At 31.6% G+C, this 21,921-nt stretch overlaps 1 protein-coding gene and 1 non-coding gene across 2 annotated transcripts; one reads left to right on the forward strand and one right to left on the reverse strand.

Moving 5' to 3' along the window:
- On the forward strand, positions 1-4,761 carry LOC118054536 (uncharacterized). Its single transcript, XR_012169321.1, has 9 exons — positions 1-1,855; positions 1,990-2,393; positions 2,481-2,567; positions 2,956-3,108; positions 3,368-3,531; positions 3,612-3,759; positions 3,892-4,014; positions 4,132-4,219; positions 4,376-4,761. It is a non-coding gene; the product is annotated as an uncharacterized protein (transcript).
- An 11,203-nt stretch (positions 4,762-15,964) lies between these two features.
- Positions 15,965-17,924, reverse strand: LOC118054538 (9-cis-epoxycarotenoid dioxygenase NCED6, chloroplastic-like). The gene is given in 2 exon segments (XM_035066175.1): positions 15,965-16,730; positions 16,732-17,924. Coding segments are annotated over 2 exon segments (1,818 nt in total). The 5' UTR covers positions 17,902-17,924; the 3' UTR covers positions 15,965-16,082.
- Positions 17,925-21,921: the final 3,997 nt, after the last annotated feature.

Here is a 21,921-nt window from a genome sequence, read left to right on the forward strand (position 1 = left end):
ATGACACATGAGACGCCTGGTAGCTCAGGCCAGCAGTTCTTCGGAGATAAAATGAGAGTTGTGACTAGGGACGGAATTCCTGCAGATAGTAATGTACATAATATTTCTGTACAGACTGGTGAGGAATTTTCTCCCCAGTTTGCTCGAAGAAGAGTGCTGGATCATAACCAGCCAGGGCAAATGGGATTCAATTATAATCAGAACAATCCGATGGGTTCTGAAAATCATGCCGGCGCTCATGGGGTAAGGAGAAAGGATTCTGATTGTGATGCTTCAGATCATGTTTCCAGGATAGAAACCACAGGACTTGCCGCTGAACTAGAAAATAGGGCTTATGCAGATAATGCTGGCAGATACCACTGGGAGTATGTTCCCAATGCACTAAAACCAAGTAACTATGTTGATGAAACAAATAATTCTGGTCGAGTAACCTTATGTCCGACCAGTTCACCTAAATGTGTTCCGGAAACCCCTTGGCCATATCAGCCTTTTGGAACTAGAGTTTCAGAAAGTGCTTTCTCTGGAAAAATGAAATTTCTATGCAGCCTTGGGGGGAGGATATTGCCAAGGCCAAATGATGGGAAGCTTAGATATGTTGGTGGAGAAACAAGGATCATATCCATCAGAAAAAATGTTACATGGGAGGAGGTTGCTAAGAAAACTTTGGTGATTTATAACCAACCTCATACGATCAAGTACCAGCTCCCTGGTGAGGATCTTGATGCACTTATTTCTGTTTCTTCTGATGAAGATCTTCATCACATGATAGAGGAATATCAAGGGCTTGAAAAAAATGGAGGCTCACAAAGACTGCGTATATTTCTTGTTTCTTCCAGTGAACCTGACAGCCCAAATTCTTTTGAAGGTAAGACCTCCCAACAGTGTAATGCTGATTGTCAGTATGTTGTTGCTGTTAATGGCATGCTGGACCACAGTCCCCAGAAGAGCTCTAGTGGACAGAGTTCTGCGAGCCAACTAGGAACTGCTTCAGATTATAAGAATCAGTCTCCTCCTGTGAGTCCAGTTGACATTCAGTACAGAGATCATAAGAATTCCAAAAGCTTATTTTATGTTGATCAACCTTTCCCTGACAATAATAAAAATATCGGTACTTCTGCTGCGGACAAATTTCCATTTGACACTGCATTTTATAATAATCTTCCTCATGGGCCGATTCCATCGGTGAATCAAGTTTGTTATCAACAATATCCAGGAGAAACTGATCAGACTAGCAAACAACTTGAAATGCATCTTCATAATCGTAGCCAGAGCGGAGATTTCCTTTCTTTTCAACAACGTCCTCAAAATTCTATGAACTCGGACTGGCCTGTGATTATGGAAAGGGCATTTTCTGACTCGCAGTTGCAGGAAAATGGTGAGGTGGCAGAAAAATGGTTGGAAGAAGCAGTTATTCTGCTATCCCTCAGGAATGATGGAAGGGGAGAATCATCTTCACTGAAAATGTCAAATTCATCCTTAGAAAGGCCAGGGCTGGCACCATATATAATGGATGAGAAACACCAATTGATTGAGTTCGAGAATCATTGCAGTGAAGAGCTGAGTTATATTGACTTAGAGCAAGAGGTGCTGAAGTGGATGAACAGGAATGCTAACTATTCTGATGTAGGCAGACAACAGTATGAAGGAAATGTTGAAGTTGCACTAAATGATAACACCATGGAGCATAGGAAGTTACCGAATTTAAACTTCCCACCAAGTGCTTATCATCATCCTCTAGATTCTCAAGCATATGGAAGGATGCTTTCAGCTACTCGAGTTAACACTTCCGAAAATTATGCAGATGCTATGAAGGAGCACCCTAAGAGTCACCAAAAGGTTGCCAAGGAACAGCAGTGTACTATGACTGAGAGCAAAGATGGTCAACGAATTCTCCATTGGGATCCTGAATTTCTACCTTCTGCATCTCTTGGATCAAGGGACAAGGGACCAAAAGTCCCCAGCTCTGTAAGTATAGCTGTCCATAGCAAGATTTTTCCGATCTGAACTAAAACTTGAAGATAATAATTTCCTCTAATTTCAAAATATCTATTCAGAAATCCAACAGGAGTGCTTCAAGTAGATTGGATTCCTTGTGTCATGAAGACCCTGTGAATTATAATGAAAGGGTCGAAAAGATTCATGACAAGGGACTATCATACGAGGAATCAATCGATGGAGATGCTCTATATGTCCAGTCACAGCATCTAGATAACCATCATGATGATAAGATAGCAGAGCCAGTGGTTATTGTTGAGGATGTTACTGGAACTACGCCTCCAGATATTCCCTTGTCTTGGAATGTTGTCCCACGAGTAGAAGAAGAGCTCGCAGAGGGATTTCAATCTGATGGAGATATTGAGGTAGAAAGTACGGGTCAAGAATATGAATCTGAGGTAACCTGTTTCCTTTTGATTTGGATTCTCTGTGTATGATATTTCATTTTCTGGTCTGTTTTACCTCTCCGACCCCTTGTTTTTTAGGATATTGAAGGTGATGACAAAGACGTAAATGATTCCATTAGTGATGCTGCGATGGCTGAAATAGAAGCAGGCATCTATCGTTTGCAGGTTCGGATATAATATCCCACAATTCTCACATCTTTAATATTTTTTTTTTATATTCATCAATCAGAAAATATCCTTTAGTACTCCCATGCCTGTTCTGCAAGCCAAATCTGTCAAAGGTTTCATTTAGCTAATTGTAGGGGAATGCTTTTGGTCCCCGATGCCAGTACCAACTGTTTTCACACAAACCTTCATTTCAGTGAAAAAGAGGTCTGAACTTGGAAGCCCCTACTAGTTCAAATGTGACCTGAATCTCATTACTTTCTTATTAAAATGTGCTCATGACTTCAACTCTCTACCATCATTTAGATGTTACATGGTTATGGCATTTTTTTCCATTTCAAAAGGGATAAATTAAATTAACTAAAAGCTTCACGCTCTTGATTTGCAGATCATAAGAAATGCAGATATTGAAGAAGAGCAGGAATTAGGATCTGGCACATTTGGAACTGTTTATTATGGGAAATGGAGAGGTACTGATGTTGCTATTAAAAGGATCAAAAGGAGTTGTTTTTCAGGCAACTCGTCAGAACAAGAGCGATTGGTTAGTCCTTGTAATCATCAGTTTTAGAACAAATAATTCCTTCCCATCATAATTTCTTTCACTTGATAATGGTGGGCTGTTCATGGTAGAAAAATTCATTTAGTAGTCTAAGATTTCATAAAATAATGAGAGAGAAAATCAAGACCAAACAACTCATAACCTTTTGTTGAACTAGAAATCTTAGCAACTGGATTTCTTCTTAGACAAGCTTTAGAATCTTTCTGAGTGAAAATCTAATAAACCCTCCCTGTTTATGCAGAGTAGAGACTTCTGGAGAGAGGCACGCATCCTATCAGATCTTCATCATCCAAATGTGCTAGCATTTTATGGCGTGGTCCCTGACGGCCCTGGGGGAACAATGGCAACTGTGACTGAATATATGGTAAATGGATCATTGAGGCGTGTCTTACAGAAGAAGGATAGGTAAGTTGGTGGCCTGCGAATCCTTTTCTTGCCTGTACCATTTATCATGAAATATGCTAGAATCTTTCTTCGTTGCACAGATCACTTGATCGTCGAAAAAAGCTTATAGTCGCTCTCGATGCTGCTTTTGGTATGGAATATCTGCATTTGAGAGACATCATTCATTTTGATTTGAAGTGCGACAATTTGCTTGTCAATTTAAGGGATCCCCAACGCCCCATATGCAAGGTAATGTTTGCAGAAACCTCTCACTCCTTACTCCTTCCTTTATTCTATTGTCTTCTATTAGTTCTGATTCTGTATCGAAGCATGCTTTTCTACATTAGTCTCATTCATACATGTAATTCACCTGTTCTCCAGGTTGGAGATTTCGGATTGTCAAAAATTAAAAGGAACACACTCGTATCTGGTGGTGTGCGTGGAACCCTTCCATGGATGGCACCAGAGTTATTGGATGGCACCAGCAACCGAGTCTCTGAGAAGGTTACCACAGTACTTGTATAATGGAGTTTCGAGTATATCAAGAATGAAAACTGTAACTTCTTGATAAAGTTTTTGAACCCCATTTTCCAACATCATTTGAGAAATCTTCCTTTACAGGTCGATGTTTTCTCGTTTGGCATCGCAATGTGGGAGATCCTGACTGGTGAAGAGCCATATGCCAACATGCAATTCGGCGCTATAATAGGTCAGGTTCTTCCCCTCCCTTAACCCAGAAACTCCATAACGCGTAAGCTATCAATAATTACAACACAAGAGAGATAAATGCAAGGAAGAGAGAGAACAGAGGAAAGGAAATTGAAAAGATAAAAGATCTTACACATTGTGGAATTTCTGAATGAAGGTGGAATTGTAAGCAGCACGCTGAGGCCTCCTGTACCAGAACACTGCGACACAGGATGGAGAAAGTTGATGGAAGAATGCTGGGCCTCTGATCCAGAAGCCAGGCCATCGTTTACAGAGATAACAAATAGGCTGCGAAGCATGTCAACAGCACTCCAGCCAAAGCGACCTAATTATGCAAATAGATGAGAGCCATCCTTTGTAAAATCGTACAAAAACCTTCACATGTCAAAAACATTTACTGGGAAAATGTTGCGGTAGAGTTCCCAAGTGGCTTTGATGCGATCGAGCCACGTATAGTTGTAGATCCTTGTAGGGCGAAAAGAAAATATGAACATGTTCATTGATGTTTTCCTGCTTTGATGCCAAGTCCTTAATTCTGTTTTATGCCAGCAATTCAACGATTCTGAGTTTGGTATTTTGATATAGAGTAATTTTTCAAGTATTTTTTAATTAAAAATATATTAAAATAATATATATTTTAGATTTTTTTATCTTTATCAAAAGCATATAAAAACCATTAAAAATATCAGTTTAATATTTTTAAGATAAAAATATTTTAAAAGATAAAAATCATCATAATATCAAATTGCCACTTGACACTATGAGAGTGCTATCCAAAAATAGACTCTATTAACCTCATTCTAAAGAGTGAAAAAAACATCTCTTTTAATTTTAAACAATGAAGAACTAATCCAAAATTTAAAGTCAATCAAGAAGCAAATTTTCATGAAACCCATTATCAGTCCAATAAAAACAGTTGTCAAATTCTAATTAGTTCGGATCAAAAACTTGATTAAAAAAAATTCATAACCTGAAACTTAATTATAGATAATATTGACTTCTAACCTAATTAACTTGATATAATACTATTTTAATAAATAAATAAATAATGATTGATGGAGACTCAATCAATAATCCACAAGTTGAATCAATAATCCACAAGTTGAATAATGATTTAACGATACAATTTTATTTTATTTTGATCAGTTGTTGAGAGCGATGGAGCCAAAAAATTTTAAATGAAAGGATAAATTATTAACAAATACTATGTTATGTAGATATGTATTAGAAATCAATTCAAAACATATATATTAATTTATATCTAGTAAAATTAATTTAAAAGTATCTTTTAAATGAAAAAAACGTACATTATAATTGTTCTTTTCGAGTTTTAATATTTTAAAACCGCTTCATAAAATTTACATATCTATATGCATATAATAAGTATGTTGATTAAATTATACTTAATCATTTCTAAACATTTAATTGAGGAATAATGTCTTGTATGTGTGTAAGAGGAATAATGGTTGGAAAACATGTTTTCTACTTGATATTTTACTTACAAACAAATCATGTGAAAATATTAAATTTCAAAAAATTACTCTACCAATACAAGAGATGCCAAGAATAGTGGTTTTGCATGAATATTAATTTATTTCTCTATAATAAAAAAAATATTTAATTGATTAAATTATCAGATTTAAATATTTATTTTGAACATATTCATATTAAAACCTTTAAATTATCATAAATCCTAATATTTTTAATAATTAATTGTAAAAGAATAAAATTAAAATTAGATAATAAAAAAAATAAAAAAAATTAAGAGAAATTTATCTAAAGTGTAAAGCAAAAGGTAACAAAAATTAATTACTTAACTGCACTTGAAGAAAAATTTCTATATTGAAGAGAGCTGAGGAACGAGCTAGACATATATACAAAAGAGAGGCAAGGAAATCAAAAGAGATATTTGTATAATTAGGGCAAGATTAAAAAAAAAAGAAAAAGAAAGGAAAGGAAATGAGCTGCAATAACAACTTTTCTATATAAACTACTCACTATATTATTATATTAATATTAAAATATTAAAAAAAATAAGGGGGCAATTGCCCCTTTTATACCTACGTGGCTCCGCCACTAGTTGTTGGACTAAGTAATATTAATAATTTAAAAAAATTAATTCATCAATCCATACATATTATTATATTATCTATAAAGTTAGGATTGTTTTTTTAGAGAGAGACAGTCGTTACTATATAATACGTAATTAAAAATAGTTTAAAGTAATTTTTATTTTTATTTTGGAGAAGAAGAAGCTTAAATTAGTGTCCCGCCGGACATCATGGTAAAATTAGAAAATAAATAAAGAGTGGCTACCTAGTTTAGGACAACTAAAATCCTTAATTTATTTTAAAAAATTCTTAAGTAAAGGGCTGATTATATTAAAAAAAAATTATTACCCTAAAATATTTTACATTAGATAAATTGTTTCTAAGTTATGAACTCATGATAATATACTTATTGGACCTTTCTAATTTTTTGTCTAAACTTAACATAAGTGATTTGGAATCATAATCTAATTTGAAAGCTCAATCCTCATATTAAAAAGTGTAAGTATTGGACCCGACATGATGGTCAATATTAAATTTGGATTTTGAGCCCATTTTCTTCATCATGTTCCAAATTAAAATCGTGAGCCATCACACTTTTAATAGATTTTTGGAGTTCTGTTGGTCCATCCCAAATTAACTCAAAATATAGTATAAAAAAAAACACAAATAAACAATTTTAACACAAAAAAAAATATTCATAAAGTTAGATAATAAAGGATAAATAAGAAAAAAAATTGTATTTTTTTATTTTAAGATAATGTAGTTATCTCTAAAGTAACTCCATCAAGATTTATTATACAACTAGTATATTAGTTTGCGCTCTCCAACAGGTCAATATAAAAAAAATAAACATAAAAAAATATTAAACATATAGAGGATTGGGTCTGACAAACATATCAAACTCAATTTTTTTGGATCTGTCAATCATGCATGGATGACAAACAACACTTGAATCTGACACCAAATATGGATGCCAAACCCAACGTGTTTGGGTCTGTCAATCCATATCAAACTCAAGCAAACAATAAACAAATAAAAGATAATTGTATATTTTAGTTGTCAGGAAAAAAAAATACAAACAATCAATCAACAACGACAATCCAACTATAATATGTTTACATGTGTCACATCATGTGAAGGAGAACATATTTATGCATCTAATTATACAGCAAATAACTAGATTTGTCCACTGAAAAGTGTTCCATGCGCCTTCTTAATAGCACAGACATCACCCACTCACTAGGACATATGAAATACGTCTTTATAATTTTTTTATTAAAAAATAAAAAATACAACATAAAAATACTAAAAATTCCTTGTGATCTTTTAAATTTCATTATCATAATCAGAACTAAAGTCCCCGGATAAGGGCATTACTCTCCAACAGCCTTAACTTACTAATATTATTTCATGAAAAATAATTTTTATTTTATTTTTATTTTTTATTTTAAAACATCTTAAAAAAAAAAAATTCCTACCGTAATTTATTTAAAAAACGCAAGCCAGAAACCATTTTTTAAAAAGAAAAACATCAGAAAACAAAACACAAAGAACATTGAAATCCTTCCGTTTCGAGCCCAACAAGGGGATTGAATTATTCTTATCACTCCAAGCGCATAAAAATCCGCAGCAATTATAAATCCCCTAGGTTATTCACGCATCAAGCATGAATTTAAACCCCACATGTTCCTTCATATTTTTCATAATTATCCATTATTACAAAGATTACAATAAAACAAATGAAAGAAAAAAACAAAAAAACTGGGAACAAAATTGACCTGATGGGGAAGATCAGAAAATTGCTGAGAATAGAGACTGGAAACACTGTTGACACGTGTACCACGCCCGACACTTGGATTCTGACTGAATGGCGCCTGCTTCTCACGTACCTCTTATAAATCCAAAAATTAAAAAAACCCATAGACAAACAACTCTAGCAGATGTTTATCTATCTTCCTCCGTCGAGTACCTGGATGTGTTTGTTTACTTGTAGTTTTTTTATTTACAGTGTAAAAAATAAAATAAAATATTTAATAACTCATTAACTAATATTTTTTATTGTAAAATTTATTAAAAAATTAAATTTAAAATATAATTTTTTATAAGTAATTTTTACATTCTTTTATAATTAAATTTTATAAATTTTTATTTGTTTTTGTGTTTTAAAAATACTTTTAAAAAAATTAAAAAAATTTTATTTTAAATTAATATTTTTTTTATGTTTCCAAATTATTTAAAAATTAATTTTTAATATATTTTCAAATAAAAAATATTTTAAGATAATCACACAATTAACAAATATTTTATATATATTTTAACTGAATATAAACCTCAATCATTATTTTTACTTAACACATATCTAAATCATCTTCCCATCTAAATCCAACTACTCATATTATCTTAAATCTTAATTTTTAAAAATTATAACAAAAAAAAAAAAAAACTACCCCAAAAACAGCTTTTAGAGATGTCTAGATGGTCCAAACTTGGTCACAACTCGTGGGTGAACTTCAAAATCCTGGCATGGCGAGGGGGCACTCCAATGAGGCTATGTTGCTGGCGTGAAGATTTGGAGAAATGGAAGTTGCTAATCTCAGGATCTTTTACTGGTGTGGAAGACTGCGATTTTGATGAGGTTTGGGGTAACTGTGGTGGAGGATGATTTGCTGGTTTGGGTGTGGAGGATTTGTGGTGTTGAATGTTGGAGATGACAGCGACGCTAAGATCAGGTCGTGTTTGGTCTGACCGACTCTGACGGCTGTTGGAGAAGAGGGGAAATTGAACCGCTGATGTTGACAGTGGAGTTGGTGGGCAGATGACGACTTTACCGGTGGCTGTAATGGGTGTATGGTAGCTTTGGGTGGCGCTTCCAGCACCTGCTGGAGGAAGAGGCAGCGTCGTGACGGTTTCAACTGGGGCAGTGGCTGTGAGATTAGGCTGGTGCTGGTTCAGGCGACCTAATTATGCAAATAGATGAGAGCCATCCTTTGTAAAATCGTACAAAAACCTTCACATATCAAAAACATTTACTGGGAAAATGTTGCGGTAGAGTTCCCAGGTGGCTTTGATGCGATCGAGCCACGTATAGTTGTAGATCCTTAAAGGCCGAAAAGAAAATATGAATATGTTCATTGATGTTTTCCTGCTTTGATGCCAGGTCCTTAATTCTGTTTTATGCCAGCAATTCAACGATTCTGAGTTTGGTATTTTGATATAGAGTAATTTTTAAAGTATTTTTTAATTAAAAATATATCAAAATAATAATTTAAAATAAAAATATTTTAAAAGATAAGAATAATCATAATATCAAATTGCCACTTGACACTATGAGAGTGCTATCCAAAAATAGACTCTATTAACCTCATTCTAAAGAGTGAAAAACACATTTCTTTTAATTTTAAACAATGGAGAACTGATCCAAAATTTAAAGTCAATCATGAAGCAAATTTTCATGAAACCCATTATCAGTCCAATAAAAATAGTTGTTAAATTCTAATTAGTTCGGATCAAAAACTTGATTAAGAAAATTCATAACCTAAAACTTAATTATAGATAATATTGCCTTCTAACCTGATTGACTTGATATAATACTATTTTAATAAATAAATAAATAATGATTGATGGAAACTCAATCAATAATCCACAAGTTGAATAATGATACAATTTTATTTTATTTTGGTCAATTGTTGGCAGTGGTGAAGCCAAAAAATTTTAAATGAAGGGACAATTATTAACAAATACTATGTTATGTAGATATATATTAGAAATCAATTTAAAACATATATATTAATTCATATCTAGTAAAATTAATTTAAAAGTATCTTTTAAATGAAAAAAAACTTACATTATAATTGTTCTTTTCGAGTTTTAATATTTTAAAACCACTTCATAAAATTTACATATCTATATGCATATAATAAGTATGTTGATTAAATTATACTTAATCATTTCTAGATATTTAATTGAGAAATAATGTCTTGTATCTGTGTAAGAGGAATAATGGCTGGAAAACATGTTTTCTACTTGATATTTTACTTACAAACAAATAATGTGAAAATATTAAATTTTAAAAAACTACTCTACCAATGCAAGAGATGTCAAGAATAGTGGTTTTGCATGAATATTAATTTATTTCTCTATAATAAGAAAAGAAATATTTAATTGATTAAATTATCAGATTTAAATATTTATTTTGAACATATTTATATTAAAACCTTTAAATTATCATAAATCCTAATATTTTTAATAACTAATTATAAAAGAATAAAATTAAAATTAGATAATAAAATATAAAAAAATTAAGAGAAATTTATCTAAAGTATAAAGCAAAAGGTAACAAAAATTAATTACTTAACTGCACTTGAAGAAAAATTTATATATTGAAGAGAGCTGAGGAACGAGCTAGACATATATACAAAAGGGAGGCAAGGAAATCAAAAGAGATATTTGTATAATTAGGGTAAGATATAAAATAAAATAAAAAAAATAAAAAAAATAAAAAAGAAGAAGGAAATGAGCTGCAATAACAACTTTTCTATATGAACTACTCACTGTATTATTATATTAATATTAAAATATTAAAAAAAATAAGGGGGGAGTTGCTCCTTTTTGTACCTAAGTGGCTCTACCACCGGTTGTTGGACTAGGTAATATTAATAATTTAAAAAATAAATTCATCGATCCTTACATATTATTATATGATCTATATAGTTAGTATTGTTTTTTTAGAGAGAGACAGTCGTTACTATATAATACGTAATTAAAAATAGTTTAAAGTAATTTTTTTATTTTTTATTTTTTTGGAGAAGAAGAAGCTTAAATTAGTGTCCCGCCGGACATCATGGTAAAATTAGAAAATAAATAAAGAGTGGCTACCTAGTTTAGGACAACTAAAATCCTTAATTGATTTTAAAAAATTCTTAAGTAAAGGGCTGATTATATTAAAAAAAATTATTACCCTAAAATATTTTACATTAGATAAATTGTTTCTAAGTTATGAACTCATGATAATACACTTATTGGACCTTTCTAATTATTTGTCTAAACTTAACATAAGTGATTTGGAATCATAATCTAATTTGAAAGCTCAATCCTCATTTTAAAAAGTGGAAGTATTGGACCTGACATGATGGTCAATATTAAATTTGGATTTTGAGCCCATTTTCTTCATCATGTTCCAAATTAAAATCGTGAGCCATCACACCTTTAATAAATTTTTAGAGTTATGTTGGTCCATCCCAAATTAACTCAAAATATAGTGTAAAAAAAAAAAGCACAAATAAACAATTTTAACACAAAAAAAAATATTCATAAAGTTAGATAATAAAGGATAAATAAGAAAAAAAAATTGCATTTTTTTTATTTTAAGATAATGTAGTTATCTCTAAAGTAACTCCATCAAGATTTATTATACAACTAGTATATTAGTTTGCGCTCTCTAGCAGGTCAATATAAAAAAATTAAACATAAAAAAATATTAAATATATAGAGAATGTTTTAAACGTCTTGGGTCTGACAGACATATCAAACTCAATTTCCTTGGATCTGTCAATCATGCATGGATAACAGACAACACTTGGATCTGACACCAAATATGGATGCCAGACCCAAGGTGCTTGGGTCTGGCAATCCATATCAGACTCAAGTAAACAATAAACAAATAAAAGATAATTTTATACTTTAGTTGTCAGAAAAGAAAAAAAAAACACAAACAATTAATCAACAGCGACAATTCAACTATGATATGTCTACATGTATCACATCATGTAAAAAAAAACACATTTATGCATCTAATTATACGACAAATGACTAGATTTGTTCACTGGAAAACGTTCCACACATCTTAATAACATAGAAATCGCCCACTTACTAGGATATGTGGAACACGTGTTTGCAATTATTTTATTAAAAAATAAAAAATACAACATGAAAATATTAAAATATTTCTTGTGGTCTTTTAAATTTCATTATCGTAATCGGAACTAAAGTCCTCGTATAAGGGCATTGCTCTCAAACAGCCTTAACTTACTAATATTATTCCATGAAAAATAATTTTTATTTTATGTTTATTTTTTATTTTAAAACATCTAAAAGAAAAATTCCTACCGTAATTTATTTAAAAAACGCAAGCCAGAAACCATTTTTTAAAAAGGAAAACATCAGAAAACAAAACACAAAGAACATTGAAATCCTTCCGTTTCGAGCCCAACAAGGGGATTGAATTATTCTTATCACTCCAAGCGCATAAAAATCCGCAGCAATTATAAATCCCCTAGGTTATTCACGCATCAAGCATGAATTTAAACCCCACATGTTCCTTCATATTTTTCATAATTATCCATTATTACAAAGATTACAATAAAACAAATGAAAGAAAAAAACAAAAAAACTGGGAACAAAATTGACCTGATGGGGAAGATCAGAAAATTGCTGAGAATAGAGACTGGAAACACTGTTGACACGTGTACCACGCCCGACACTTGGATTCTGACTGAATGGCGCCTGCTTCTCACGTACCTCTTATAAATCCAAAAATTAAAAAAACCCATAGACAAACAACTCTAGCAGATGTTTATCTATCTTCCTCCGTCGAGTACCTGGATGTGTTTGTTTACTTGTAGTTTTTTTATTTACAGTGTAAAAAATAAAATAAAATATTTAATAACTCATTAACTAATATTTTTTATTGTAAAATTTATTAAAAAATTAAATTTAAAATATAATTTTTTATAAGTAATTTTTACATTCTTTTATAATTAAATTTTATAAATTTTTATTTGTTTTTGTGTTTTAAAAATACTTTTAAAAATTTTTTATTTTAAATTAATATTTTTTTATGTTTCCAAATTATTTAAAAATTAATTTTTAATATATTTTCAAATAAAAAATATTTTAAAATAATCATACAATTAACAAATATTTTTATATATATTTTAACTGAATATAAACCTCAATCATAATTTTTACTTAACACATATCTAAATCATCTTCCCATCTTAATCCAACTACTCATATTATCTTAAATCTTAATTTTTAAAAATTATAACAAAAAAAAAAAACTACCCCAAAAACAGCTTTTAGAGATGTCTAGATGGTCCAAACTTGGTCACAACTCGTGGGTGAACTTCAAAATCCTGGCATGGCGAGGGGGCACTCCAATGAGGCTATGTTGCTGGCGTGAAGATTTGGAGAAATGGAAGTTGCTAATCTCAGGATCTTTTACTGGTGTGGAAGACTGCGATTTTGATGAGGTTTGGGGTAACTGTGGTGGAGGATGATTTGCTGGTTTGGGTGTGGAGGATTTGTGGTGTTGAATGTTGGAGATGACAGCGACGCTAAGATCAGGTCGTGTTTGGTCTGACCGACTCTGACGGCTGTTGGAGAAGAGGGGAAATTGAACCGCTGATGTTGACAGTGGAGTTGGTGGGCAGATGACGACTTTACCGGTGGCTGTAATGGGTGTATGGTAGCTTTGGGTGGCGCTTCCAGCACCTGCTGGAGGAAGAGGCAGCGTCGTGACGGTTTCAACTGGGGCAGTGGCTGTGAGATTAGGCTGGTGCTGGTTCAGGCTGGTGCTGGATGTTTTGGTTTATTATGGGTTGATTCGGGTGGAAGAGGTGACAGTGGTGGCGGCTGCTGGTTTATTCTTGGATGATGAGTGGTGGGCTGCTGTGATTTTAGTGAGGAAGAGAGGTGGAGTTTATGGGCTTGTGGTGTGTTCGATTCAGTTGGTAAAGTGAAAGAGACGAGAATTATGGTTTTGGTTGTTGCTGGTGATTGGTCAGTGGCTAGTGGCTGTGGATATGGGACTGTGATGTGGTATTTGTCTTGGTTTGGTGGAGCTGATAGGTGGTTATGGGGTGTCGGCCAGAGGAGGAGATGGGGACTGGGCTGTGATAAAAGGAGAAGGAACTGTTGATTTTATCGAGGAAGAGGGTTGAAAAGTAAAGAAACAAGTTTAGAAGATGGTGAACATTTTCAGTTCGGTCGGTTTTCATCTAATAAAAATAACTAAACTAATTTATTTATTTATTTATTTATAAATTAAAACTAAACCAAAATTAGTTTAAACCAACTAATTTCAATTCGGTTCGATAAATTAAAAAGAAATACTGAAAAAAACCGATTTTATCTTGACCATGCATGTCGAGCAAGTTTTCTGAAATTAAAAATAAGAAGGCTAGAAAAAAAACAAGTGCTAGACAAAATTTTTTAAAAAATAATTTTCACAACATCTATTACAGTAATTGCAACATGAGCATACTATAATAAATTAATAACCTTGTAAATAAATATGGAAAATGAATATATAATAGATTTACACAAATAAAAAAAAATAAAAAGGAACAAAAAGATTAAGAGATGAAGATTGGAGAGGAGGGCTCCATAGTTGCTTTTTGATTATTTAATCCATTGGCTTAGTCAACTATACACAAAGAAAGGGATAAAAAAATTGAGAAATGAAAGATAAGGATAGTTCGTGATTAAGAAACATGAGTGGCAACTAGGGTTTAAAAAGTAGATGGAGAAAGCTGAAAAGATAGGTATTTATAGTATCATTGATTTATTTTTTATTTAGTTTGGTTTATTTAGTTTCAACTTTTTAAAATTAAAATTGAATCGGACCGGCTTGTTTTTTAATTTTTATAATTGATTTAATCAAATTTTTTTCACAATTAAGTTTTTTTTTTATTTTTTTTTTCAATTTAATCGGTTTTTTGATTTTTTTACTTTATCCTAGTTTATATATTGATAAATTAAACCTTAAGCAAACACCAGTCCATGCCCTTTGATTTAGGGTATTTTTGAGACTGTTGTTATGATTATTTTTAAAAGTATTTTTTTATTTTAAAATGTATTAAAATAATATTTTTTATTTTTGAAAAATATTTTTAATATTAACGCATAAAAAATATAAAAATATCAAAAAAATATTAATTTGAAGTAAAGAAAAAAAATCAATTTTTTTTAAAATACCTTTAAAACGCAAAAAACAAAACCCCTTCAGAAATTAAATCAAGAATAAATGGAAATCAAACATGTTTATGTTTTTTAAATTAAAACAAAATTAAAAGCTTTAAAATTACAATTTATTTATTTATTGCTTTAGAAGAACTAAATAGGTTTTGCTAGCATGGTTGGAAAAAAAAAAAAAAACTAGAATGACGTCCTGAGGTAGCTGAGGATAGGTGCCGGGTTGAAAATATGCTAGTTGGATTGGAGTTAATGGGCCTTTATCTTATCTCTTAATGTTTCAAATGCACTTTTGTCTCCCTCATTATAATTCATCAGCAGTAGACTTATATATGGTTTTGTTTCACTGTAATCAGTCCTTCTATAGCAGTCATCCTATGAGATAATCAAACGATATTTTCACCTCGAATTTTTTTATTTCTGTACCACCAATGAAATAATTAATAGAATACTATTTATTCCATGAACACATTAAGAGAGAATATTTTATTGATTATAATACGCAGCACTTGCTTCATAAAACAAATAAATAATGTCTTAAACTTAAATAGAAATATTCTTATCAATAAATACAGACAATTCTCTCTTTTATTATCTGTGTATTTCTTCGAAATGGCCACTCTTTGCTGGTCCTGTTTTTTTAATAGTCTCGGAAAAAGGTAAGAAAAAAAAACACAAAAACTACTGCTAACTTACGTACGTTAGTCATAATGCTAAACATAGAGGAGAAGAAAACAAATTTACATAAAGTGGAATATATTTTTATCCATTTAATTATCATTTATATATAGAGATGCGTGGACATTTAACCAGGAAAGCATGTACATTAATTAAGCAAAGCTATGACCCAGTAGTTTGTTGTTTTAAATCAGCTTCGCTGACAAAAGCACCATGGAAGCCATAGGGCACTCTAGTGGGCATTTTCACAGAAGCTACTTGACTCATGCTCGATGAATTCACGATCACCAGTTCGGACCTCCCTTTTTCCTCGTCTCTCACGAAACCCATTATGAAGCCTTCGCCGTCATCATCGCTTCTTCCATTATCGCCAACATTTCCATTTTTGGGCACGTAACATGGCTCACCACCAAACCTACCAGCACCATAAATAAATTTGGTCACCTCGTTCGTCTCCAAATCAACTTTTGCAATTCCACTACACTTAGGCCAAGGCTCTGCAATTGCTAGGTAAACGAACCGGGATTTTTGACCTAGAAACCTTCGGTTTACCTGACCCGCTTCCAAATTCATACCCCCGACAATAACCCTTCGACTTGACTCTCCAGTCCTCAGATTCAAACGGATTTCAGACAACTCACTTCGAAGCGGGTCTTCAGATTGGTTGAAGATGGAATCAGGCGGGTCCATGCAGGACCCGATAACAACAATAATCCTGTCTCCGTCACTAGAATTCTCTTCCCATGCATTGCACAAATGGAAACAAAAGCAATCCGGAACGCCAATCCACTGAATTCTTGAATCATCGACAGCTTTTTTTTGACAAGACTCCAAACCGTGAAATCTTGCTTTGATCATAAATTACGGGTGACCCGCCTCGAATCATCTCCGATAACTTGAACACGACTTGGTGATCCGGGATCACCATAAAATTTTTTGTGATTGCAAAGTCGTGGATCATAGTTGGCTGGTCCAATGTAACATCCAAGTCACATGACTTCTTAGCGCATGCATCAAATCTAAAGTACTTTAGATAGGGTTTCTTGATAACGTTGTAACTAAGTGCATGGAGCTCACCGGTTACAGGGTCCACCTTAGGGTGTGCAATCATGGGACAATCAAGCTGATCATCAAAATTGAACCGTCCGATCGTTTCCAAATCGCCGTCACTCTTGATCTTAACATTATAAGGAAGATCATCCTCTGACATGGCCAGTAATCTGCCGTTAAAATAGACAAGCCCAGCATTGGCCACACCGCTGCCACGTGTCCCGTCGACAAGGCCGGCTGCAGCTCGAGCCATGAAAAGAGCCAGCCGGGCCAAGCCTAAGTGACCATGCAGCTCACCGATTGGCTTAGGAAACAAAGGCCTTCCAAGCTGGGCTTCTTGCTCGAACCGGCTTGTGCGGGTGTATCTACAGCTATAGCTAGCTCGGTTTCCAGAGCCCAAGGTAACCGCATGGATCATACCATCACCATCAAACAAGTGGTGTCCCCCTGTGGGTGCATGCAGAGGATTAGCGCCGTTGCGCAGGTAAACCCCACGTAAGGTATCGGGAATCTGCCCCACAACTTCCAGACCGTGATGAACCGGACACTCTTGAGCCGGCGAAAAATTACCCGACATTTGAACCGCTGGGTCAATCGTTTTCGGCAATACAACTCTTTTCTCAAACGGTACAATAAGCGAGGTCTCAATTTTGTCTAAAACAGCAGCTGCAAGACTTTGAAGAGGGTTTAGATGATTTGGGGGGGTAGTTTTTTCTGTTGGGATGGCTGTTGGTTCAGATTCAAGAAATGGAGGTGCCGGTTCTGGCAATGGTACTGGTGGTGACATTGGCAGTTTTATGGGACTAACATTTTTCTTGGAGGGGTTAATGAGGATTTTGCATGTGATTACTGGTGAATGTTTGGAGATTGAGGATGCAGGCCTGGGAGGGGCGGCGGTGGTGGTGGTGGAGAAGTTAAGAGAGCCTTGCATTGCTAGAGTAGAGACTTTATAGAGGCAAAAGAGGGGTGTATAAATTTTGTTTCGTCCAGTGGGGTGCTTTATATGAAAGTCGGAGGTAAATTTGGTGCGGTGGGGGTGGACCGCTAATAAGGAGGTGAAGACACGTGGATATAAGCTTAACCGACAGCATTGGCTACTAAATGCATACAGTAGTTTCAATTTAGGTTTTGGTCAACTTATTTGAGCTGCGCTCAGCTTCGGTTTTGAGTATTTTTTCAAAAAAAAAAATTAAATATGCAGATTTTTTTTACATGTTTTTTATATAACAGATTTAAATATAAATTAAAAAATTTATACATGCATTTTATTCAATAAATAAAGAATAATTTATGTAGATAAATAAAAACAAAAATCTCCGACAAAGAAATCAAGAGAAAGATATATATCAAGATATCATCATAGGTTATTTACTCGGATATATTTAATTAATTTATTTATTAAAATTATTTTATTATTATATTAAATAATAATATAAACAAATATATACGTAAAATCTATTGAATAAGAAAAGGAGACAAATAAAAGTGAAAAAAAACTAATTATGAATGATGGATTTTTTATTTTAAAAAGAAAACCAACATTAAACAATGAAATTAAATAAAAAATAAGATATATATATATATATATATATATATATATATATATATATATAAGATGTCAATATGAGTTAACTCTTTCAATTCATTAATTAGGTTATTAGACCATAAACATTGTGCATGAAAAAAAATCATGAAACCCAGTCTCGAACAAATTAAACATTGAATGATGAAATCGGAGGGAAAAAAATTATCCACACAAGTGGATCTAGAATAAAAGGAAAATGAAAATTAAAAAATGACGGTGAAAATTAAAATAAAAAATAAATTAGAGAGGAAGTATAATTTTTTTCATTGTAGGGTTAAATTGAAAATAAAAATAACTTTAGCAAAATAAAATAAAAATCAAAATAATGAGGGTCAAAATACCAGAAAAAAACACACCATAAAATTGAATTGAATGATGAAATTAAAAATCAATAAAACTTTTACAAATGAGTTAGGAAAAAAAATTATAAATCAAAATGATGATGACTAAATCGGAAAAAAAAACAATATGTGATAAATTAGAATTTAATGACTAAATTAAACAAAACTTTTATAAAAGATCTAAGAAAAAAAATAACAATTAAAAGAATAAGGATCTAAGTTGAAATATTAATAATAAAGATTGATCTGTAATTTATAAGCGAGGAGAGAGGAAAAAAAAGGTTCAGCTAATAATAAATCAACCAATCATCATCGACATGCATAGCCCCATGAAGAGGAGAAGATGTCATCTTATAAAATGATATAATAGAATAACAATTTTGATTGCAAAAAAAACATAACACATGCCAGTCGAATGACACAAACAATAATCATGGATCACCGCGTCAACCCAACACACCTGACACATTTTGTTTTTAATATTATAGTTTTGTTAAAAAATGAAAATTCCCCTAGTTCACAATGAAGAAAAAAAAAAAAAAAACATACATGTAAAACTAAAATGCCATTAAAACAAGGTTAAACAAATTCTACTACAATGGACAAATCAATATTTTTACCATGCAAGCAAAAAGGAGAAGTCAAGAAGGCTTAAAAAAAATTATTTTTATAATTTTGTTTTTAGAGTTAATGTAGTCATAGCAATGTGCTAAAAAATGCAAAGATTAACATGCCTTGATGAATGTTACAATGACCACTTTGTTATATGTAAAGGATTCGTATACTTCTAAGTAAAGTCTTATGTGCTGGGAGATAAAGGATAACATTGTAATTTTACTATAATAATCAACAGTGATTAATTATTATAGCAACCAACAATAATCTGTAGCACTAGGTATCTAGTGCCATGGTGAATCAGCACGCCATATAATTTTTTATTGATATACGTGTGCAAGATACTATATCTACGGGGAAAAAATTTCTTTAACATAATAGATCAATATGTAGGATCAAAATAATATCATCTTACCAAATAAAAATAAAAAGAATACAACAACAACAAAATAATAAATAATAAATATTGTAAACTTTGCAAAAATAATTATATATCTATATAATCCTACCAAAAAATATAAAACAATAACTTTGAAATAAATGAAGCCCCTAAAAAAAAAGAAATGTAATAGTTCATGAGAAATTGCGCGAGTAATGATTTTCTTTGACATAATACTGTAAAAATAATATTATTTTATTAAAGAAAGATAAAAAGAATGCAACAATAAAACTATTAAATAATAAATCATGGAAACTTTGCAAATAATAATAATTATATATTTATCTAATCTTACCAGAAAAACATAAGACAATAACTTTAAAATAAATGAAGCCCTGAAAAAAGAGATGTATTAGTTTTTAAAAAATTGTCTGAAAAAAACAATGCACATAAATAGTAAATAGTACAATCATTGACATAATTAAAAACATCTTATCAAGAACATATAAAAAATAAATATTACATACACAAACCTTCTATAAAGAAAGAGCACACAAAATCATAAAACAATATATAACTTTAAATTCAACGAACCGAAATAATAAAAAATATTAATTGTAAAAAAATTGCATGCACAACAAAACATAATTATGTTATAAATAGTACAAATATAACGGCCAGTATATCATATTTATTAATGAAAACTTGCGTGCAAATAATATAAAATCATAGCTTTTAGACTCGGTCCGGTCCAAAATTTGGATTTCAGGTTTGATCAGGTCATTTGGATCAATTTTTTTTAAAATTAAAATAATATTATTTTAATAAAAAAAATCAAATTAATAAATTATAACCAGATTTTTAATCGAATGCTGCTAAATCACATTAAATATTTTCTTAATTTAGTTTAGTTTCAGTTCTTTACCGGATTGGATTCTAAAATTATGTGTAAAACACAAACATCACGAAGAAGAAGGAGGAAAAGAAGTTGCTTGTGGATTCAATTATTTTTTTAAAGTCTATAGCGATTTGATCATGACCTTTCACCACAGGGGGGGGGGTAATGCTGCTGTGGTCGGGTTGTAAAATGAACATGTGTCCCATCTTCAATTTACCATGGTGGACAGGCACGTGTGGGAGCCACAGTCTGTCCATTTTTCTTATCCGTAGATTTTGGATTTTAATGATCAAATCACAGGTACTCTTCACCGTACAAGTGGCACCCTTTGGATTGTGACCATTCATTCTTCTTTTTCTGGGCCCCGATGAAGGAGGGAAGGATGTGCCTATCCCACCTGTCATTTTTCAATGTCATTGTCCTCTAGCAATGGCAATGCCCGAGACAATAAGTCATAACTATGATAAAAATAGTACAAATATACAACTATCATAAAGTAAGCTAGTATATCATATTTATAAAAGAAAAATTGCATGTAAGATTATTTTTGACATTATGATAGTGATTGTTAAAATAATATTTTTTATTTTATAAAATGTATTTTTAACATCAACAAATTAAAATAATTTTAAAACATGTAAAAAATTAATTTGAAAGCAAAAAAATTAAAATTTAATTTTAATTTTTCTTAAAAATATTTTTAACACATAAAAACAAATATGTTGTGAGACTGGAAAAAGAAGAAGAATAAAAAATAAGAAAATTTATTACTCTACATGATTAACAGCCATATGAAATTTAAATTTTTTTTAAAAAAATAAGAAAAACAATTACCTAAATTACGTTCTGAAAGTTCATTTTATATAATAAACCATGCATATAAAAAAGTCAGACCACCCATCCACGGGCGGACTACAGGCTTGTTATATAAGTAATTCACTTATCATAAAAAGTGATTTATAAAATATTATCTCTATAGTGATGAATATTGGCAATCTTATGTTATTTTATGAACTTTATAATTTACTTTTTGGATCAAGCATGATAAAAAGAATTTAATACCGCATTTAATTAGTTATATCTTTGGAAATAGAGATTGCTAATATATTATCTATCTAATACCTAAGATTAAA

Source organism: Populus alba, chromosome 3, assembly GCF_005239225.2.
Source record: "Populus alba chromosome 3, ASM523922v2, whole genome shotgun sequence".
NCBI lineage: Eukaryota > Viridiplantae > Streptophyta > Magnoliopsida > Malpighiales > Salicaceae > Populus > Populus alba.